At 32.4% G+C, this 20,298-nt stretch overlaps 1 protein-coding gene across 1 annotated transcript in view; it reads left to right on the top strand.

Annotated features, from left to right (window-relative positions):
- Nucleotides 1–20,298, top strand: part of LOC148283550 (uncharacterized) — a 304,823-nt gene that overhangs the window by 240,578 nt on the left and 43,947 nt on the right. Inside the window, exons 3-6 of the mRNA XM_088243686.1 lie at nucleotides 5,680–5,767; nucleotides 7,218–7,740; nucleotides 8,195–8,401; nucleotides 9,479–9,875. Of these exons, the coding sequence (XP_088099812.1) occupies nucleotides 7,663–7,740; nucleotides 8,195–8,401; nucleotides 9,479–9,875 (682 nt within the window). The 5' untranslated portion in view covers nucleotides 5,680–5,767; nucleotides 7,218–7,662. The remainder of the gene's footprint in view (nucleotides 1–5,679; nucleotides 5,768–7,217; nucleotides 7,741–8,194; nucleotides 8,402–9,478; nucleotides 9,876–20,298) is intronic.

The raw sequence follows: 20,298 nt of genomic DNA, 5'->3' as shown, positions 1-20,298 counted from the left end.
ATAGGCTAACTATACAGATTCTTTAGCTGATTTGTAAAGAAAGACATCCTTACACCATAATAATCAAGATCTTGATGATCGTTCACCCGCCTGATCATTCTGGGCAAAGGCGACTGTGCACCATAATTGGTCCTGTAGTGACCGAGGAAAAGCATTTCATTATTTCTTAGTCTACGGGTGGGAACGTTAAAAAGAATCTTTTGCAAAATTTCAGGGGCATCAATGAGACAGTTCATAATTTTATACATGTAGATTATATCTGCAATGCATCTGCGTTTTTCAAGACTTGATATGCTTAAAAACCTCTCCATATCAGAATATGAATAGTCTCCTCTTTCCAATCCCATCTTCCATGCAATTTTTCTTATAAAACGATGTTGAACTGATTCAAGGCGCTTGATATGAACAGCATAATGAGGGGACCAGATTACAGATGCATATTCAAGAATAGGGCGAACTAAGGAGCAATAAAGTGTTTTAAGTGTAAGCATACTTTGGAAATCAGACGTAGTTCTATTAATAAAGCCTAAAATTTTTAAGGATCTGTTTACTATATTATCAAAGTGTTCCAGAAAAGTTAGTTTATTATCTAGGATCACTCCAAGATCTCTTATAGAGGTGACAATCGAAAGAACTTGGCCATTAAGTTTATAATCAAAAATAAAAGGATGTTTACATTTATGGTATGAAATAATTTTGCATTTATCGATGTTAAGTTCCATGTTATTAGTTTTGCACCAAGTATGAAATGCATTTATGTCTTCTTGGAGTCTGACACAGTCATCAATATTTTTAATTAGCTTAAGTATCTTGTTATCGTCAGCAAAAAGCCAGAATTTTGTAAAAGAAAAAACATTAGCAGCATCATTAACAAACAGATTAAATAGAAGAGGGGCCAAGTGGGCACCCTGTGGTACACCAGAAGTTACTAGGAAGCTATTTGATATGAAGTTATTGATTTTTACACTTTGTTTTCTATGTGAGAGGTAGGATTTTAAAAACGATAAAAAGGGATCTCTAATGCCTACAGCACGAAGTTTAGCACATAAAATGTTGTGATCAACTTTGTCAAAGGCCTTGGAGAAGTCTGTATACAGTACATCAGCTTGAAGATTATTCTCGAACGCTGTAAAAATAGTATCAGTAAAAGAAAGCAAATTGGTCGTCGTTGATTTGGCTGTCCTAAATCCATGCTGCTCCTCAATCAGCACATTTTTAAATATAGGTGTTATTTTTTTGTAATAATTGATTCGAATAGTTTAGGTACAGGAGATATCATTGAAATGGGTCTATAGTTAGTTACGTTAGATTTATCACCAGATTTGAATATCGGTCTTATTATAGAAATTTTCCAAATATCAGGAAATACACTCGTTGTTAAAGACATATTAAACAGTAAAGACAGAGGCTTGGCAAGACTAGATTTACAATTTGATAGTAGTATTTCAGGAATACCATCTGGACCAATACATTTACCATTACCAAGTTTACTTAGAGCGATTCTGACATCCTCAGCTGACACTTCACAATTATTCAGGTCTACAGTATTAGTATAGCTAAATAAGGAATTAACATTGGAAGAATTATTAACATATACTGAAGAAAAATGCGTTGCAAAAAGATTAGCTATGTCGGTACCATTAGATGCGTGTTTATCTTTAAGAAACATACTTATTGGCAGATCGTTATTGAAACGCTTATTAGAAACAAAACTCCAAAACTTTTTGGGATTTATGGACAACATTGTTTCAGTTTCATTGATGTATGATCTATAACAATTGGATGATTCAGACAATTGGATGATTATGTTATATTTTATATTTATTTGTGAATAATGTAATTCGATACTTTTATACCGATTTTTTCCACATTATAAACAATGATTAATAATAAAAATAATTTGACATCACTGGGGTAACCCGTACCAAGAACACTTAACAATATATTTTTTAAAACAAATATTTTTATATCTGAGAATATACAAAGAAGACTTAATGTACAGAGATAGTTAATAACATTTTCAGACAGTTTTATTCACTACGTATTTATACATTTAGTAGATACGTGTTTATAAGACCTATGTACTACATTTTGTAATGAAACGCTTCAATTGTAATTTTGTAATAGTCGTGCAAAAGCCCCCTGGGCGTATATAATAAATAAAGTTAAAAAACCTAATTGAAAAATGTCACAACAATGTTTGAGTATGTCCAAATGCTTTCAGACTGGCTGGATTTCCTCCCTAGGGAGTTATTCATATTCAAATTTATTGCAACAGAGAGGGAAAACATTTTTGAGAAGGGAATACGGATGTCTCGGCATTAACAGGGCTTATGACCTGTCATTGGCTGGTTTAAGTGTCCAATTTACACATTGGTTGAAATCCAGCCAGTTTGCAAGCATTTGGACATACTCAAACATTGTCGAATTAACTACCTGGTAAAAGAAGAAGTATAAATATTGAAAAATTGTTTTCAGGCGTTGCCTAGTAGATGATTTGGTTCAGCTGGATGAATCTCACCCCCATAAAAAAGGTTTCAGCTCCTTTACTTCATAAAAGTCAACAGATGGAAGAGTTGAGGAAACGTGGATGTTTAAACACGTGTAGAATGGTGAATGTTACACAGTGTGTAAAGTGGCCACTTAAAGCAGCCAATGACAGGTCATAAGGCTCTGTAAATGCTTAGACTTCCATATTTCCTTCTCAAAAATGTTTTCCCCCTCTGTTGAAAATAAATTTAAAAAGCTTAAATTGTAATTTGGTAGTTTTCGTGTAAAAGCCCCCTGGGCGTATATAATAAATAAAATAAAAAAATGTCTCGTTTAGTAGAACACGGTTCGTAGTTCACGTCGGTAAATTTATCAGGAAGAGAAATTTTAAAATCTTTGATAGTTTTTGCTGCGCAATTTTTCCGTGTAAATCTATTATTAATCCGCAAATAATACAAATATCGTCGAGTGGTGGCGGAGGCGGCTCGGTCTGCAGTCGGTCTGCAGTTCGAGTCTGGGGGGGGCGAATAACGGGTGAAAGTGAAATAATGTTAAGATAACGCGGCAACATTGTGTAGTTCTATCGCAAAACGTCAAGGACTGGTGCAAATTCTATCCGCGACTAGAGAAATTTGATGAAAACGACGTGGAACTAATTGTATGAAATCCACACTGAGCGCATGTCAGCATTATATCAAACAATAACAGAACACAAACGCGATGTTTTTATCAATTTTAAATTGATATTTTTTATTCGTTTTTTTTTGTTCTCGTTTTAGCAGTACATATGTATTCATATATTTTTTTAACACCGCCGAATGACCTATACAAACATGAACATTTTGACAAAAGCGTGGTGTGGAAATAAATATTTACTATCAAAATATTAATCCCAAAAAACGTCGAAACACATAATTCCATAATAAATGGTTTTGAGCAATATTTTGAGTTTGTCCTAATTTTTGTAGACAAAAACTGGATTCAACTCCCTGGGGAGCAGTTTATATTAACATATTACAACAGAGATGAAGAACATTTAAGAGAAGGTAATATAGACATTTTCAGGCGTTGCCTAGTATGCAACAACAACAACAACAACAAACCATCACGCCGTTTCCCCGTAGGGGTAGGCAGAGAGGATAGAACGCCATAACACTCTATCTTGGCATACAGACCTCGCTTCCTCTACATTCATACATCTTCTTATGCACGCACGCCGATTATTCCTACTTTTGACATGTCCATCTTCAAGTATTTGATGGACTTGATCGTGCCTAGATGCAGGTGAAATAATTCAATTAGATGAATCTCACTCGCATAAATAAAGGTTTCAGCTCTTTAACTTCACAAACATCAACAGATGAAAGAATGGAAGGAATACAGATGTTCAAATATAGACAGAATGGTGAATGTTACACAGTGTGTAAAGTGGCCACTTAAACCAGCCATTGACAGGTCATAAGCCCTGTAGATGCCTAGACTTCTATATTACCTTCTCTTAAATGTTCTTCATCTCTGTTTTAATATGTTAAAATGGTTTTGAGTTTAATAAAATGTATAATTATGGCATAATTCAATCTAGAATTTAAAAAAAATACTACAAAATATGTAATTTTGACAGCTTTTATTTATTTTACAAAATGAATTTTCAGGTTTGTTTTTCAATTTCTTACCTTTTCAACATATTATATTTAAATCATTAAAACACATTTCACTTTATAGGATAGTCGAAATTTTAAATTTGTAATCATGTTTTCTTTCATCAGAAGTACCTTAGAAAGTGACTGTTTTTATCTAATGTTTATTTAGTTTATTTTTTAATTACGCGATTTTAAAATAACTGCGTTTCAAAATTGCAAAAATATATGATTTCGAATTTATTTAAAATGAAACACTTCTAATTTTTACCACATGAGAGTTTAATATATAAATTCACTTGTTATATTTTTACTAAAACTAAAATCCCACCAAGCCACTTTTTGTAGCTTGTTGGTGAAGATTATATTTATACTAACTTAATAATATTATTTACATTTATAAAAACAATGAATAACAGATAAAAATTAACAGCCGGAAAGATCAGAATAAACATGTTTATACAAATAATAATATATAAATGTATTTTTTAAATACAAGAAAATATATAAAAAATTTAAATATTTACACCTAAGCTACTATTCATATATAAACTCTTGATCGAGTAGCCACTCTCTTATTTTGCTCTTGTTACAATGTGAGTTAAATTTGAGTTCTTTTGGTAATAAATTAAAAATTCTAGGTACTAAATATTTGAGAGTTCTATGTCTATACTTATTACATACTTTTGGTAATTTTATTTATTATTTTTTGGTAACCTTAATGGAGAAACGGTGTGATGGTTTATTTGCACATTATATAATATAATAAAACGAATGATAACAAAAAGAAAAGCGTAGGAAATAGTAGAAGGAAGGGTTGAATTTAATTTAAGGGAATTATAATGATGTTTCAGAAATTCCTAAAAACAAGCAGGGGGTGGAGTGTCTTTTATGAAAAAAATGACAGGAAGGACATTCTAAAGAACAGCTTGTACTGAAATAAGCCACCAAAAAAATACATATATATATATACTTAAATGTAATCATATTTATGAGTACTTATATGTATGTTTTTAAAATTATTATTTATATTATTTTTTGGATTTTTTTACATATTTTTAAATTAGGATATTAGGTCAGAATGTTCTTAAAAAATTTATATCGATCGATAAGGTGGTTGATAGGTTTCCTCATTAAGGTTTAAAAAAAACAGATAATTTTTGATAATTATTGTTCAATAAGTCCACTTATATTCACTACACTTTGTCACATACACCCATGCACATATACACACACCCTTACCCACCCTTACATGTACAATAATAACACTCATACACTAAAACAAGTAGTTAGCATAAATACTATTATGTTATAATAAAAGTTATCCTCATAATGTAATTGAGACACATTTTATTTAAATATATTTCTACCGACACATTGAAACTATTGTATAAATTCCATAATGTGTTTTGTTTTTATGAGAAAAATAAAAATAAAATACATAATGTGCCCCGGGACGCAGGTTTTCTCTCCTGTGACAATATAACATGTTACATTTAATTAATGTCATTTGCGTTTTAAATTAATATATTTGTTTTTTTTGTTGTTTCAGGAGGTACAAGGAGCTTGAAACTGGCTGTAAGGGTATTTTCCCTCATGACCTGGCCCAGGAGGTTTGATATTCACAGGGATATAGCCAGGTAACATATATTTTTAACACACAAACTAGCTAATGACGGTTATAATCCCTGTAAATCTCAAAAGTGTTTTCTCTCTCTGTTAAATTTCAATAATTGAATTATTATATTTATGTACGAGTATGTGACAATATATACAGGACGTTTTCGAGAGAGTAATATAAAAGAAAAAGAAAAGCATTTCCCGGCGTTGCTTAGTAGGTAAAATCATTCGGATAAATCTTACCTCCGTCAATAAAGGTTTCAGCTCTTTTACTGTACTTTACAGTAAAACATTAGATTTACGAATTATTTGAACACAGGCAGAATATTTTTTTTACATAGTCAGTAAAGTGGCCACAAAAACCAGCTAATGACGGGTCGAAATCTATGTGAATTCCTAGTCTTCCATATTTCTTCTTTTGAATGTTTTCCATCACAACAGTTATATTTAATTATCATATCATATACATAACATTATACAAAGTTGCTTTGACTGTCTCTAGGGTTACTTACCTAGAGACAGTCAAAGCATAAACACAATAATAACAAATCAATACAAAAAAAAACAAATTAAAAACAGTATTTAAATTTATTGCAACAGAGAGGGAAAACATTATTGAGATGGTTATATGGAAGTCTAGGCATTTACAGGGCTTATGACCTGTCATTGGCTGGTTTAAGTGGCCACTGTACACATTGTGTAACATTCACCATTCTGCCCATATTTAAACATCCACATTTCCTCAATTCTTCCATCTGCTGACTTTTGTGAAGTAAAGGAGCCAGTCTGCAAGCATTTGAACATATTAAAACATTGTATCACATATCACAGTATTTTTAGAAAAAAATAGTACACATAGGAAAAAACATTTTAGATAAAAAGCTGCAGAAAAATCATAATAACAGACAGGAAAAACATAGGAAAAAACATTGCAAGAAAAAAAAACATAGGGAAAAACATAATAAGAGACAGTCAAAACATAGGAAAAAACATTGAAGAAGAAAAAAATAGTAAAAGACGATATAAAACATTGTATTTACGATGTCTAAAGAAATGATTTAAACAAATAATGAGGATCTTCAAAATTCAATTAACAAAACAAAATGCCAATTTAAATAGGGACTTGTGTTGGCTATCTAACAGCCATCATCGACCCCTCAGACATGTTGATTCTCATTCACTCATTCATTGATAAACCCTTTATTATTTTATTCGACGATTATTTCGACTTTTGATATGTCTGTCTTCAAGTATTTGTTTCAAGAAGACGGTATTTCTCGTTTTCTGTATCAAACAACGTTCGCATCGTAAATCCTTTAAGTTCTTTCGCCGTCCATTCGCTCTTCATGTCCAAATCGACGCAGTACTTCTTTGGTGGATTTGTCGATAGCGCTAATCTGAGCCTTCCAATATAATGGCATTGTTATTATTATGTAAAGAAATTTAATTTATATTCCTTTTAATTTTCAGGTCGCTTTTGAGAAAGCGGTGGATGAACGGTGTAAGATAACGCTGCAAAGGAAACTCGTAACAATAATCATTCACGCCCAACGAAAACAGTGTTCAAAATAATATTAGTAAATATATAAATACGAATTAAAATTGTGTCAGAATGTGTTCACCTATTACTTAAAGTTAAATAATTATATTATTCGTGGTAACTCCGTCCGTTGATGCCAAATTTGCTATTTACTAATCGTTAATCGAAATTTTACACTTTTGTAACGCATATAAATAAACTAGTTAAATTGTTACCTATTTTGTACCAGTGACATCTGTGAATGAATAGTGAAACTACTTGTGATTAGTTCAGAATATTGTCGATAGAGCTCGGCGTGTGATTTCGCGTCAGCTCTTTCTGATAGAATTTAAATTGGCGGGAACACATGTGCTGGGCCCTTTGGGAGCCCTGGCGATGCCATTTTTGGACGACGATCTCCTCTGGTGCCCTGACAATGACGGGAGGATGGTGGACCTATCATCATGCTTACAGGTATTATTATATTAAAATAATAAATGTCGTTATTATTTCTCCAAGTCGCGTTCAGTACTCGAAACTCGGATAAATGGAATGGTTTGAAATTTAGATAAATGTATTGGTTGGAGAAAAGGCTAAACAAAATGGTTAGAAACCTGGGATAAAAATATGTCACCAAATTCAAAATACTTTTGATACATTTTTAAGTTGTAAATTTTAAAATTTGGTTGGCTTCCACTTATTTATTTGACCGATTATCGCTTTCACCCTCTAAAGGGCATCAGTCAGGTAAATAATAAAACGTTAAGAGCATTTAGACACAACTAAATAATATTATCTTAAATATAGGAACAATTTGGACCGTGTTCGTTTGAAACCGTCTATCACGAAGTTCCCGCATATTTTTATTTACAAAAAGACAACAAATTTTGTGGAATGTGTCTGGCATTTAACCGTTAACTCTTCGCAGGATGCCGTAGCGGGGGGGCAATGCTCCCCGGGGGGCGGCGGCGCTGCGGGGGCGGCGGGCTCCATGTCCGAGGAGTCGCCCCCTCTGCAGGGAGACGCGGATGAGCTCCTGAAGCAGCTGGGCGAGGCGGCCTTCCTCGACAACTTCTTCACGGACCTGGCGTCCGGCATCGTCAACGCGGCGGGATGCGCGGACATTGAGATCAAGGTAACTTAGTAATAAAAACACAGTTTTTAAATTATTTTTTTTACACGCAACATCCCTGAACAATACGCAACATTCCTCGGTTACAGCAGTTCTAGGAATAAGCGAGCAGACTGTTTGCCACATGTCCGGCTATGATAACTACAGTCAACAATAGCTACCCTTCGGATATATTTCATTATTTCGTTAACCATAATACTGAAACAGTGCTTTATTTATTTATTGTTTGCTTTTTTGCATGAACACTTGGCAAATTATCTACTCATCATAATGTTTATTTTTTGTAAATTTATTGATATAATTTACAGTTGCTAGAATTCCACTCGTTCATGCGCTTTGTAGCTGCCGGACGATTGGTAATCTTGCTTCAATATGTAAATGTTATCAACCATAAATTTTGTAAATGTAGTCTAAAATTTCAACAGTTCATGCGATTAGCAGCTGCAAGACTTGTTATAATCTAACTTCTATTTCAAAAATGAGTATTTTAATGTTTTTATTTTCATATCATTACTTACACTATACTTCATTGTCAAATTAAAGCAAAATATAAATAGGGACTAGATTACTTACCGTCCATGCGCTCTGTAGCTGCAAAACGTGCTGTCACCTAGCTCATATATGTTAAAATTGAAATACATCATAATTGGAAAGGAGGAACTAGAATCCCAATCGTCCATGCGCTCTGTAGCTGCAAGACGTTCAGGGATACTTATTTATTGTACAGCGCCCTTGAGATGATTTTTACAAAAATCGCGCTATATAAATTGTCCAACTATATAGGACATTTCTTTTCTCCACAATATCCATATTGATTTTGAAAATACAATTAATTATTCTAAATCCATTTAATATATTTTTATCGATATTCGTAGTATGCGATATTTTTTTATTAACCACTGCGATTGGGCCTCTTGGCCTGTTGCGGTACTTACAAAAAACCAAAATGGCTGTATTTTTAAAAATAATATTCTACAAGTCAACAAATATGTTAATTTTTTTTAACTATATAAGACACTTCAATGAGAGTAAGCATAAAATTGTCTTATTTTCCTAATGGACATTGTTTTTTTATTGCAGCAAGAAGAAAACAACAACGTGCCCCAATCTCATATCAGCAATCACCAAAACTCTACGATGTTACTCTCCAACTCAAACCATCAAATGCTGCAGATGCAGAACGGACAGCTCAACTGCCAGAGATTACAAAACCTCAGCACCGCTTCCGCCATCTTGAGAAATTCTTTCCAGAACCCGCTGTCCAACTGTCAGAATTTGAACAGCGCGGGAAAGTTTCACAACATCGCGTCCGCCAATCCGCTGCTCGCTGAGAAGCTGGCGTCGTCACCTAGCGGCATCAAGCAGGAACCACTTTCAAACGACTATATTGATTCGAGTCTTGGCTATGAGAGTGCGTCGATAATGCAGAGAATCGGGGACATCGGCATGGATAAGGGACACGAAAGCGGATCTAAAGGTAAGATTCAAATACACATTTAATTCTAATGAGTTTTTTTGTGATTGCAAACCCAGTTTTTATTTAAATATTTAATAATTTTGAAATCTCGTGTTTTTAGCGTGGAAACACACCAATATTAAACGCACCAATTTCAAAGCTTCAAAAGAGTATCAATAGATGTCGTTAATGACATCGTTATCCGACTGCTTTTTTGTTGTGATTTTGTACGTTTGATTCCTCGCTTTTTTTATTGTCACAGTTAATACGAATTCGAGATAATAATATCACCGTTTTGATCAGTATTTATATTTATTTTTGACCTCATTCAACAGTCAGTGACTTATCAATTATTTATTGAACAATATGCATATTTTTTGCTGCCAACTGAGCGCGTTGCAACAGAACAGGTATGATAATGTTATAGTAGACCCGGTCCAGGTAGTATTTTGGCCATTGTTTAGTACTTCTTCAGGTTGTTGACGTTACAGGCTCCAATTACAATATACAACTAAACTAGATATTTTTTTTGCTTTTGGCTTTTTTGATAGATATCACTATTAGTGATTTGTGGAAATCTAGACAGTTACAGGTCTTAAGGCCTGTACAAACAAACAAACACAAACAAACCACCATGCCGTTTTCCGGTGGATAAAACGCCACAGCACTCTGTTCTTGAACACAGACTTCGCTTCCTTTACATTGAATACCTACATCTCTACCTTAAAGCTGAAAAGCTGGAAATCACATTTTTTTGCAAAATTGCGTTATGAATGTCATTTTGTTCATATATTCAGATTCTATTAATGCTAAAAACATTGGAGTCCTTTGGCATACCAATACTGAAATAGCTTGTTCTAAAACACCAGTAGTGCAGTAATAACAATCGCGCTTTCAACAAAATTCAACGGTTTGCTGGTATTAAAGCAGTGGATACCGAAATAATTCCTCAATTTTATAACAAACTACCTCTGACGTAGCGAGGGATTTTGCACAAGATTAAATCTTATTGTCATAATAAACCATACTTAACCATTATATCATTTCTTTTGACGTTAGTTTCATTATTTTACTTTGCTTTTTTCACGTACTATTTACTTTTAATTACTGGTTTATTGCTATTAATACCATGTCATTAAATTTATTTTTACCTGTTATTTGCATAAATAATTGATGTTTTAATTAATGGCACGTAATTTAATGTTTTTGCCTAAAGAAAGTTCTATAAATACATTGTTTTGCATTCGATATTCTACATTACTTTTAATACTAAAGTCCGGGGAGGAATTAGGGCGCGGGCCGGGCGGTTAGAACAAAAAACATTGAAGTCCCATAGTTATTTGATAGTCCACATTTCAAATGTTTTTTTTTCTGAAATATTCTTATCAAAAGCCTACAAATCCAAAAAAACAGCAATAAATTTGGTTTTTACTTCGAGAGATACATTTGAAACAGTTTTACAACTTCAAACCGCTCTCCTTAACAATTTACCAAATGTTTCTTCCAGCATTACAGCTTTGACGTACATACATTATTTCATGGACGCACGCTTATTTTTCAGACTTGTGTCCGGTCATGTCATGTCTTTCTCGGTCTTCCTCGTTTTCTGCATCCATCAATATTCGCGTCGTAAATCCTTTTAGCCGTTCTTTCGCTCTACGTGTCCAACCCAACACAGCACCCCTTTCTTGAGTTTGTCGATAATTCTTATCTTAGCCTTACATAATAAACGGGTCTCAACATTTGTGCATCTATCGACATAGTTTTATCACACATTCACCTGAGAGATCGCATTTTGACACCATTCAGCCTACTTTCATACCTGTTTTTCCAAGTCCACACTTCGTTCGTATACATCAGGGTCGGAACCAAGACTCCATTGTGAACTGCTTATAAATAAAATAAAAAATATTAACAATAATATGCAATGTCATAAATACAAAATAAAACAATTAATTACACTTTAGCTTAATAGTTATGATTTTATTTTATGTTATTTTCTAAAATTCTTTATGTACTTTTAACTGTTTATTGTAAAAGCCTTCTGGGCGGCTATTAAACAAATAAATATTTGTTTTTTTAATTATTTTTTTTAATGTATCAATGGCGGACTAATTGCCCCTAGCAATTTCTTAGAGCCCGACAAAAAATAAATAAAAATACAATATTTGAGTTTGTCCAAATGTTTGGAGACAAAAGACTGGATTTCACCCCCTCGGGAGTTATTAAGATTAAGAAATTACAACGAGGATGTAGAATACCTTAAATAAGGGAATCTGGAAGTCTAGGCATTAACGGGGCTTATTACCTGTCATTGGCTGGTTTTAGTGTCCACTTTACACACTGTGTAACATTCACCATTTTGCCTATGTTTGAACATCCATATTTCTTCAATTCTTCCATTTGCTGATTTTAGAGAAATTAAAAAGCTAAAACCTTTATTGTTGTGAAGTAATTATTTCACATACTAGGCAACGCCTGAAGACAATTTTTCTTTTTTTTTAAATTTGTTGATTTTAGTGAAGTAAAGGGCTGAAACCTTTATTGTTGTGAAGAGATTCATCTGACTGAATTATTTCACATACTAGGCAACGCCTGAAAACAATTTTTCAATTTTTAAACTTCTTCTTGGACCAGTTGGTTTCATTACAATATTTGAGTTTGCCAAAATGTTTGTTTTGAAATATGGATGTTCAAACATAGGCAAAATGGTGAATGTTACACAGTTTGTAAAGTGGCCACTTAAACCAGCCAATGACAGGTCATAAGCCCCGTAAATGCCTAGACTTCCATATTCCCTTATTTAAGGTATTCTCCATACTTGTTGTAATTTGTTAAATACAAATACGTCAACCATAAAAAATAATTAAAAGATAAAAAAAATATTAAAATAATAAATAAATAAATTAGCAAACAAATAAATAAAAAAGTTAAGAAAACACAAACATTACAATATAAGTTTACTTTTACGTGAAATCATTATGATTTTTTTTTGTTTTATATGTTTACGCATAGGTATGTTATTTCTGAAATATTTTCATATTATTACACAATTGTGTTTGTTTGTTTGTTTGTTTGTTTGTTTAATTAAATAATAATCCGATACAATTCGACTCGCTACAACTTCGCACATATATCGATTTGACAAAATTTTATAACGGTACATCTCATATAGAAGAATCGATTTACTTCAAAATACATATTTAGGTTTTTTGAAGATATTTCGCTTTGTGAAAACGGTTTTCAATGAGGAACTTCAGCCCTACGGGGAATTAGATACAATAAATGTTTACTTGCGCGCGGCAAAAATTGGAACATTAAATTGTACGGCAAAGTTTTCCGAAAATGTACAAAAAACAATAATAAAAAATAGTTTTATAAAAACGAACTACTCTGAACAACGTCACTGGTTTATATGAATCAGTTATGGAGAAGCGGAAGAGAACCTCTGACGCCACACGCGGAGTTATTTTTTAAATACAAAACTAAAATCAAACAGCTGATAATATAATAAAATGACACGCCTACAGTCTATATTGAATGCCGTAGCGAGACTTATTTTTTTAATCTTTGGTTTGGTCATATCACTCCACTACTTCGGGAATTACACTGGCTACGTTTTCCCAAGAGCGTGGAATACAAACTCTGTTGGGTTATGAATAAGTCACTACACTGCTTTGCTCCGGAATATCTAAGGGAACTCTGCATTCCAGATGAACTAGCTGACAGACGTCTTACGCTTAGATCAGCTACATCTACGTCGAGAGGAAAAGTTATTATACCTTTACGCAAACAGCGCACTGAATTCGGCGAACGCGCATTTGCCGTCGCAAGCCCTACGGCATGGAATGCTCTCCCAGCAGAGGTGCAAAGCTGTGAGAGTGAAGTGATGTTGCGGAAAAAACTTAAAACCCACTTGTTCTCTAAATCATTTGAATAAATCCTTAGCATGTGATAACAAAGTACATTGTTTTTCTTAAATTACAAATTAAAAAAGTTGGTATTAAATTTATTTCTTTATATAATCACTTCTTAAAGCGCCTTCGAGGTATTATATTACTAAAATAGCGCTTTATAAGTTATCCATAATGATAATAATAATATAAATCATTATTATGTTGCTGACGAAAATATTATGCGATTCCACTCGACGATGTGCTTTGTAGCTGCAAGACTATTTGTAATGATAGGTAGTATATATAAATCATATTTTGTAAACGTTATCGACTATCAAATATCTAAATTGAGTAAATGAAGTCTAGAATTTTAACCGTCCATGCGCTCAGTAGCTGCAAGACTTGTAGTTATCTAACTTCTATTTTTATAAATTTGTTTTTTATTTCGATTTTTAAAATATAATTTAATTTCTAAACTTCATTGTCAAATAAAATAAAATAAAAAAAAGTAAATAGGGGCTAGATTTCTTGCTGTCCATGCGCTCTGTAGCTGCAAGATGTGTTGTAATCTAGCTCCTATATATCATAATTGTTATATATCATAATTGGGGACTAGGAACTAGAATCCCAACCGTCCATGTGCTCTGTAGCTGCAAGACGTGCTGAGATGTTTATTTATTGTACAGCGCCCTTGGGGTTATTTTCACAAAAATGGCGGTGTACTAATTATCCAACATATATACGATAAAATATTACAACAGAGATGAAGAACATTTAAGAGAAGGTAATATGGAAGTCTAGGCATCTACAGGGCTTATGACCTGTCAATGGCTGGTTTAAGTGGCCACTTTACACACTGTGTAACATTCACCATTCTGCCTATATTTGAGCATCCATATTCCTTCAATTCTTTCATCTGTTGATGTTTGTGAAGCTAAAGAGCTGAAACCTTTATTTATGCGGGTGAGATTCATCTAATTGAATTATTTCACCTACATGTTGTAATATTTTAATATAAACAGCTCCCCAGGGAGTTGAATCCAGTCCTTGTCTACAAAAATTTGGACAAACTCAAAATATTGTTGATATATACGATATATAAAAATTGACAAAGAAAGTTTTTGGTTTAGTTTGATAATCTTATTAACAAATTTTAAGTTGTCACGTAAGTTCTCTATGAAAAGGTGATCCTTTTGAGGGCCGCTCACGTTTGTAAGTTCACAGCGTCCCCGAAAGGGGCGTTCGCGTTTAATATTGTTTCTTTGTTTCCCATATTAGAGGCGTTGGGTTAATGCGTAAACGCAATTTGTATTTTTGTTTCAATAGTGTTTTTCTCTGCCACGAAGTTGGCCAATGTGACCTTTGCATCCAAATACAATTCTAGAAAACTTCAGGTGACTCTTGTGCCTTTGGTAAACTAAATTTAGGTATACAATTCTGAACACGGTTTGGTTCACGAGAATACTAATCAAGTAACGATTTGAGATTCTCAGTTAATTATTTTTTACTATATGCCACTAGAGAGCAGAATGTACTGGACGTGCCAATGAGGAACTTCGGCACTTTGGTAAAAAAAATTCTTATAAAAAAGAGCATTAAATTGTACGGAAAAGTTTCTTAAAAATATATGAAAAAATATTTTAATAAAAACGAACCATAGGTAAACGCCGTTTTGCGCCGGTTTGATTTACGCAGGTTGGAGCCGGCGAGGGATTCCCCGGTTCGGCCGACCCCAGACGACAGTAGGCGCCGCGATTCTAATAGCAGACACTTTTACGGGTTGTTTTATTCCATTACCGTGTACGCGAGCCTATTGTGTGTGTAAAATTGTTTCCGAGTTAGTTTTCATTTTGTTTTTAAGAAAAACAAAAGGTATGCTTATATATTTTATTTTATTATCATTAAAATTAAAAGAATATTTAAATATTTGTAGTTTGTGCTATGATTCTGCAAGAAAGGAAGCAACAATCAAAGCAAATGAAATTGGATTTTTTTTTTAAGTGTGATAATTTAATTTAGTACCGACGAACTGGTGAGTTAGTATTTATTATGAAAAAATTCATAATTTATATCAAGAGATTAGTATTTATTTTGTAAACGAATTTAATATAAATACATTTATAATTTATATAGAACATACATGGGATATGTATTAAATAAACATGTTAGATTGTTCTTAGAATTTTGACACGGAACCTAAGCTTATATCTTCCATTATATTTGTGTTCATTTTACGCCGATTTCTTTTACGCCGGTGTCTCTCGGAACGAAACCCCGGCGTAAAACGACGTTTACCTGTACTCTTAACGACGTTGCTAATTTATGTAAATATGTCCACCCAATTTAAAGAAAAATGTTCTACAACAAAGTAGAGAAAAACATATGATCATTTTAGTACTGTTCAAATTAAAAAAAGTCCTCATTATTACAATAAAACTTTGTCAAAAAACTCCGATTTAATTCAGAAGCTAGTACGTCCACGTGGGCACTATGGTGGATTGTTGTAGATATATCTTCGTTCGATATTTATAAACTCAATTATAAGAGAGTTGTGAATGATTTCTTTAAGAAAACCATTTAATAAATCTATTTAATACATCTTTCTTCACAATCGAGCCACTCAAAAAAATAAAGTAAATAAACATTAGATTAAAACTACGGTATTTCTGAAAAAAGATATACTTACTTGGTTTGAATGGTGAATGTTACACAGTGTGTAAAAAGGCCACTTAAACCAGCCAATGACAGGTCAGAAAGCCCTGTAAATGCCTAGAATTCCATATTTCCTTCTCAAAAATGTTTTCGCTCTCTGTTGAAATAAATTTAAATAAATTTCATTCTGATGATTTAGAGATACACAATGTGAAAATGCGATCGAAGCAAAAACTTTAATTTTTGTTTTTAAAAAGAAAAACAAGGATTTCAAATCACACAAATTTTGTACTATGTGTCTTAAAATATCCGTGATAATTGTGCCTACGGTTTTAAGGTTAATATTAAAACAATGAGATTTCAGGTTTTTAAAATGTGTCTCACTCTCGCCATATGCACATTTTCAGTTCATTTTTTAGCGTCCGAGATTGTCCTATTTTTTTCATGCTGTCTGAAAGTCTAGACTTGAAAAAATTAGCAAATGGAAGAATCGAACAAATATTTATTTATTTATTAATTTACACGCCCTACGGGCTTTTACATGTATTAGAAATTACATTCAAGTGCAGCAGTGAAACATAAGTATGTAAATTTAGTTAAAATTAAAGATAACATAAGAAAAGCTAAAAGATTTGACACTTTATATACATATACAATAAATATACATAAAAGGGCGGGCATATTGCCTTAAGGCAATTTCTTCCTACCTACCCAAACCGTTCAGTTTGAGAAAATTATAAATACATGGACATATTGAATCTTACAATTTTACATAAAAATTAAAAGCAAAGATTAAAAAAAATAATATATATATATATAAAAAAACACTTTACTATGAAGAGAGGAGAGGGAATGGGAAGGAAAGAAGAAGGATAAAGGAACAATTTAAATATTTAGATAGTGACATTTCAATCTTGACTTAAATGTAAATAAAGAAGGGGCGTCTCTAACATTAGTGGGTAGATTAATCCAAAATCGAGCGGCTACTACTGTGAAAGAGGAGGCAAAAAAATTAGAGCGATGACAGGGTATTAAAAGGGTTCTCTCGTTACTAGAACGAAGAGATGTCCGTGTTGCGAAAGAGGTTGGATGAGCTCTCTCAGATAAACAGGCAAAGTGGGATTATTTAAAATATTGTGAAGAAGTGATAGAATGTGAATGTTTCTTCTATGCCTGATACTGAGCCAGTGTAGTTGCGTGCGATACTCGGTTATGTGGCCAAATTTGCGAGATACAAAAATAAGTAAAAATATGGATGTAATGTCATAAAAAAATGTGTTACAGTTTGAACGGTTAGATTCGCTAAAGATACCGAAATTTTCATGTTATTTTGGGTGTGATTTTTACATCTTCTCTAGTTTGGGGCTTATCATTTTTCTACCGAGGCATATATAATAGATTATTATACTTTCTGTTTAATGCCCTTTGATAAAATGAGTAATATTTTCTACTCTGGTTCAAATATCTGAAATCACACCCGTAAATTACTTTTCAGAATTGAGGGTTTCTTTAAAAATATATTAATAATTCGGAGAAAGTGAGAAGCCCTTTTACTTTAGATTTAGCATATGAAAGCTTATACATACTGCAAGAAAACTGGATGAAATCATAAAAAAATTATGCAGAACTAACCTGCCAATGATTATCCCGGCAGGTAGAGCAATCGTTTTATTTAATAGTATCGCCTCAGGGCTGGTATTCCAATCGAAATTATAGCGCGGTATAGCGCGTTTTTACGTACTGAATACGCATTATAGCGCGCTGTAAACGCGTTCGGAATACCAGCCCAGATGTCGATATATTATATTTTATGACAGTGGGATTTCTCTTAGGAAGGCAATATTCCAAATTGTAATGTATATTTTTTATTTAATCCAATATAGAATACAAATACATTGTTTACAAAAGAAAATGATTAATTAATTAATTATGGATAACTTATATAGCGCCATTTTCGTAATAAAATACCTCAAGGGCGCTTTACATGGTGATTCTATTGTTAAGTTAATTTAATTGAAGCTTTTAAATTTGTAATTTAATTAAAATAATTTATTTTGCTGTCACGTGCTACGGATTTATTCAAATAATTTAGAGAACAAGTGGGTTTTAAGTTTTTTCCGAAACATCACTTCACTTTCACAGCCTCGCACCCCTTATACATTATACATATTATACAATAGATACATTCAATATAATTTTCTTTTTATTTATGGATGTTGCCACTCCACTGGCCCACAGGCACGTTCCGGAGTGTCAGTGTATTATTTATTTTATACATAATAGTACATACTTTCACATCAATTGTTGTGTAAAAATTAAAAAAATAAATATGAAAAAAGATTCTTAAACATACCTACATTAATTAAACGAGAAAGGACTTTCAAGAACTTAAAATTATATTTTGATTCATGTAACATATTCTTTAGCTTCCTGTCTATTTTTTTTACCAATCCATTTATGGACTAGTGTTTTAAAAACATTGTTTTTCGTTCAATTTGTACCAAAATATTCATTTTACATGACTTTTAATTATATTTTTTCTATTTAATCAATCTGTTATGTATTAAGATTGAATTAAATACTCTAATGTTCTCAATGTAAATGAAAAATAAATGAATTAAATGAAATTGAGAAACATGGACCTTTTGAATATTGTATTGTAGACAAAAGGGCCCGCATTGGATAGAAAAATAATCATATTTTGCTCTTAATTCATCGCAACAGAGAGTGAAAACACTTTTGAGAAGGGAATATGAATGTTTTGGCATTTACAGGGCTTTTGATCTCTTATTGGTTAGTTTTCGTTTCGGTGCTGCAGAACAGCGTTTTTGGTATTTTTTTTTTTTTAATTCCTAAAGAAAATATGAAAATCCAAAATCCACAGACGGCGCTTTTATCATTTTTTTTTGAAAAATGCAATTTTTACGTTTTTTATAAATAGATTTTTTTTAAAACTTGGTTTGCGGAAACTTTACACTATATTAATTGTTACAAATACAAAAACAATATAATTTAGGTCCTTTTCAAAAAATGGTGTACAATACAAAAAATAATATAAATAATTCAAAATTAAATCCAGCCAGTCTGCAAGCATTTAGACATACTCAAAACATTGTTGAATAAACTACCCAGTAAAAATAGAAGTATAAAAAAATGGAAAATTGTTTTCAGGCGTTGCCTAGTAGGGGAATTTATTCAGCCGGATGAATCTCTCCCACATGATAAAGGTTTCAGCTCTTACTTCACAAAAGTCAACAGATGGAAGAGATGAAGAAATTTGGATGTTTAAACATGGGCAGAATGGTGAATATTACACAGCGTGTTAAGTGGCCACTTAAACAAGTGTATATCTTATGTTAGGTTTTTGTTATTTTTATTGTGCGTTTTGTAATATAAATAATATAGTTGCATATATATACCTAGTTTTTAAACTGTCTGAATATTTTGTTAATTTATCTCTGTTTATTAAGTTAGTCATGTTTGTTTATTCTCTAATGTAAAAACATTTAAAAAAAGTACATTCTTATGTGTCCTCGGCACGGGTAACCCCAGTGAGGTCGCATTATTTTTATTATTAATTATAGTTTGTAAAAGAAAAATATGAATAAATAAACCAGCCATTGACAAGTCATAAGCCCCCCGTACAAGAATTCCAATATATCTTCTGGAAAATGTTTTCCCTCTCTGTTGCAACAAATTAAAATTAGTTTCACATTTTGGTTTAGTACCTTAAGTAACTAATGCATTATAATTAATTACCCACTAAGTCTAAATACTTTTCGGTGGGACACTATTTTTAGGACAGGTTCATTTAACACACTTGTATTTTTTTTTCTCTTTTAACTGTCGCTTTAAAGTATTAATCAGGTATTTTTCCTGTTTTTTTTTTCAATCAA

This window comes from Micrasema longulum, unplaced genomic scaffold (assembly GCF_059751315.1).
Source record: "Micrasema longulum isolate JH-2025_06_02 unplaced genomic scaffold, ASM5975131v1 h1tg000224l, whole genome shotgun sequence".
In the NCBI taxonomy this organism is placed as follows: Eukaryota; Metazoa; Arthropoda; class Insecta; order Trichoptera; family Brachycentridae; genus Micrasema; species Micrasema longulum.
Note: the sequence above shows the minus strand (reverse complement) of the source record. Positions and strands in the feature narration are given on the sequence as shown.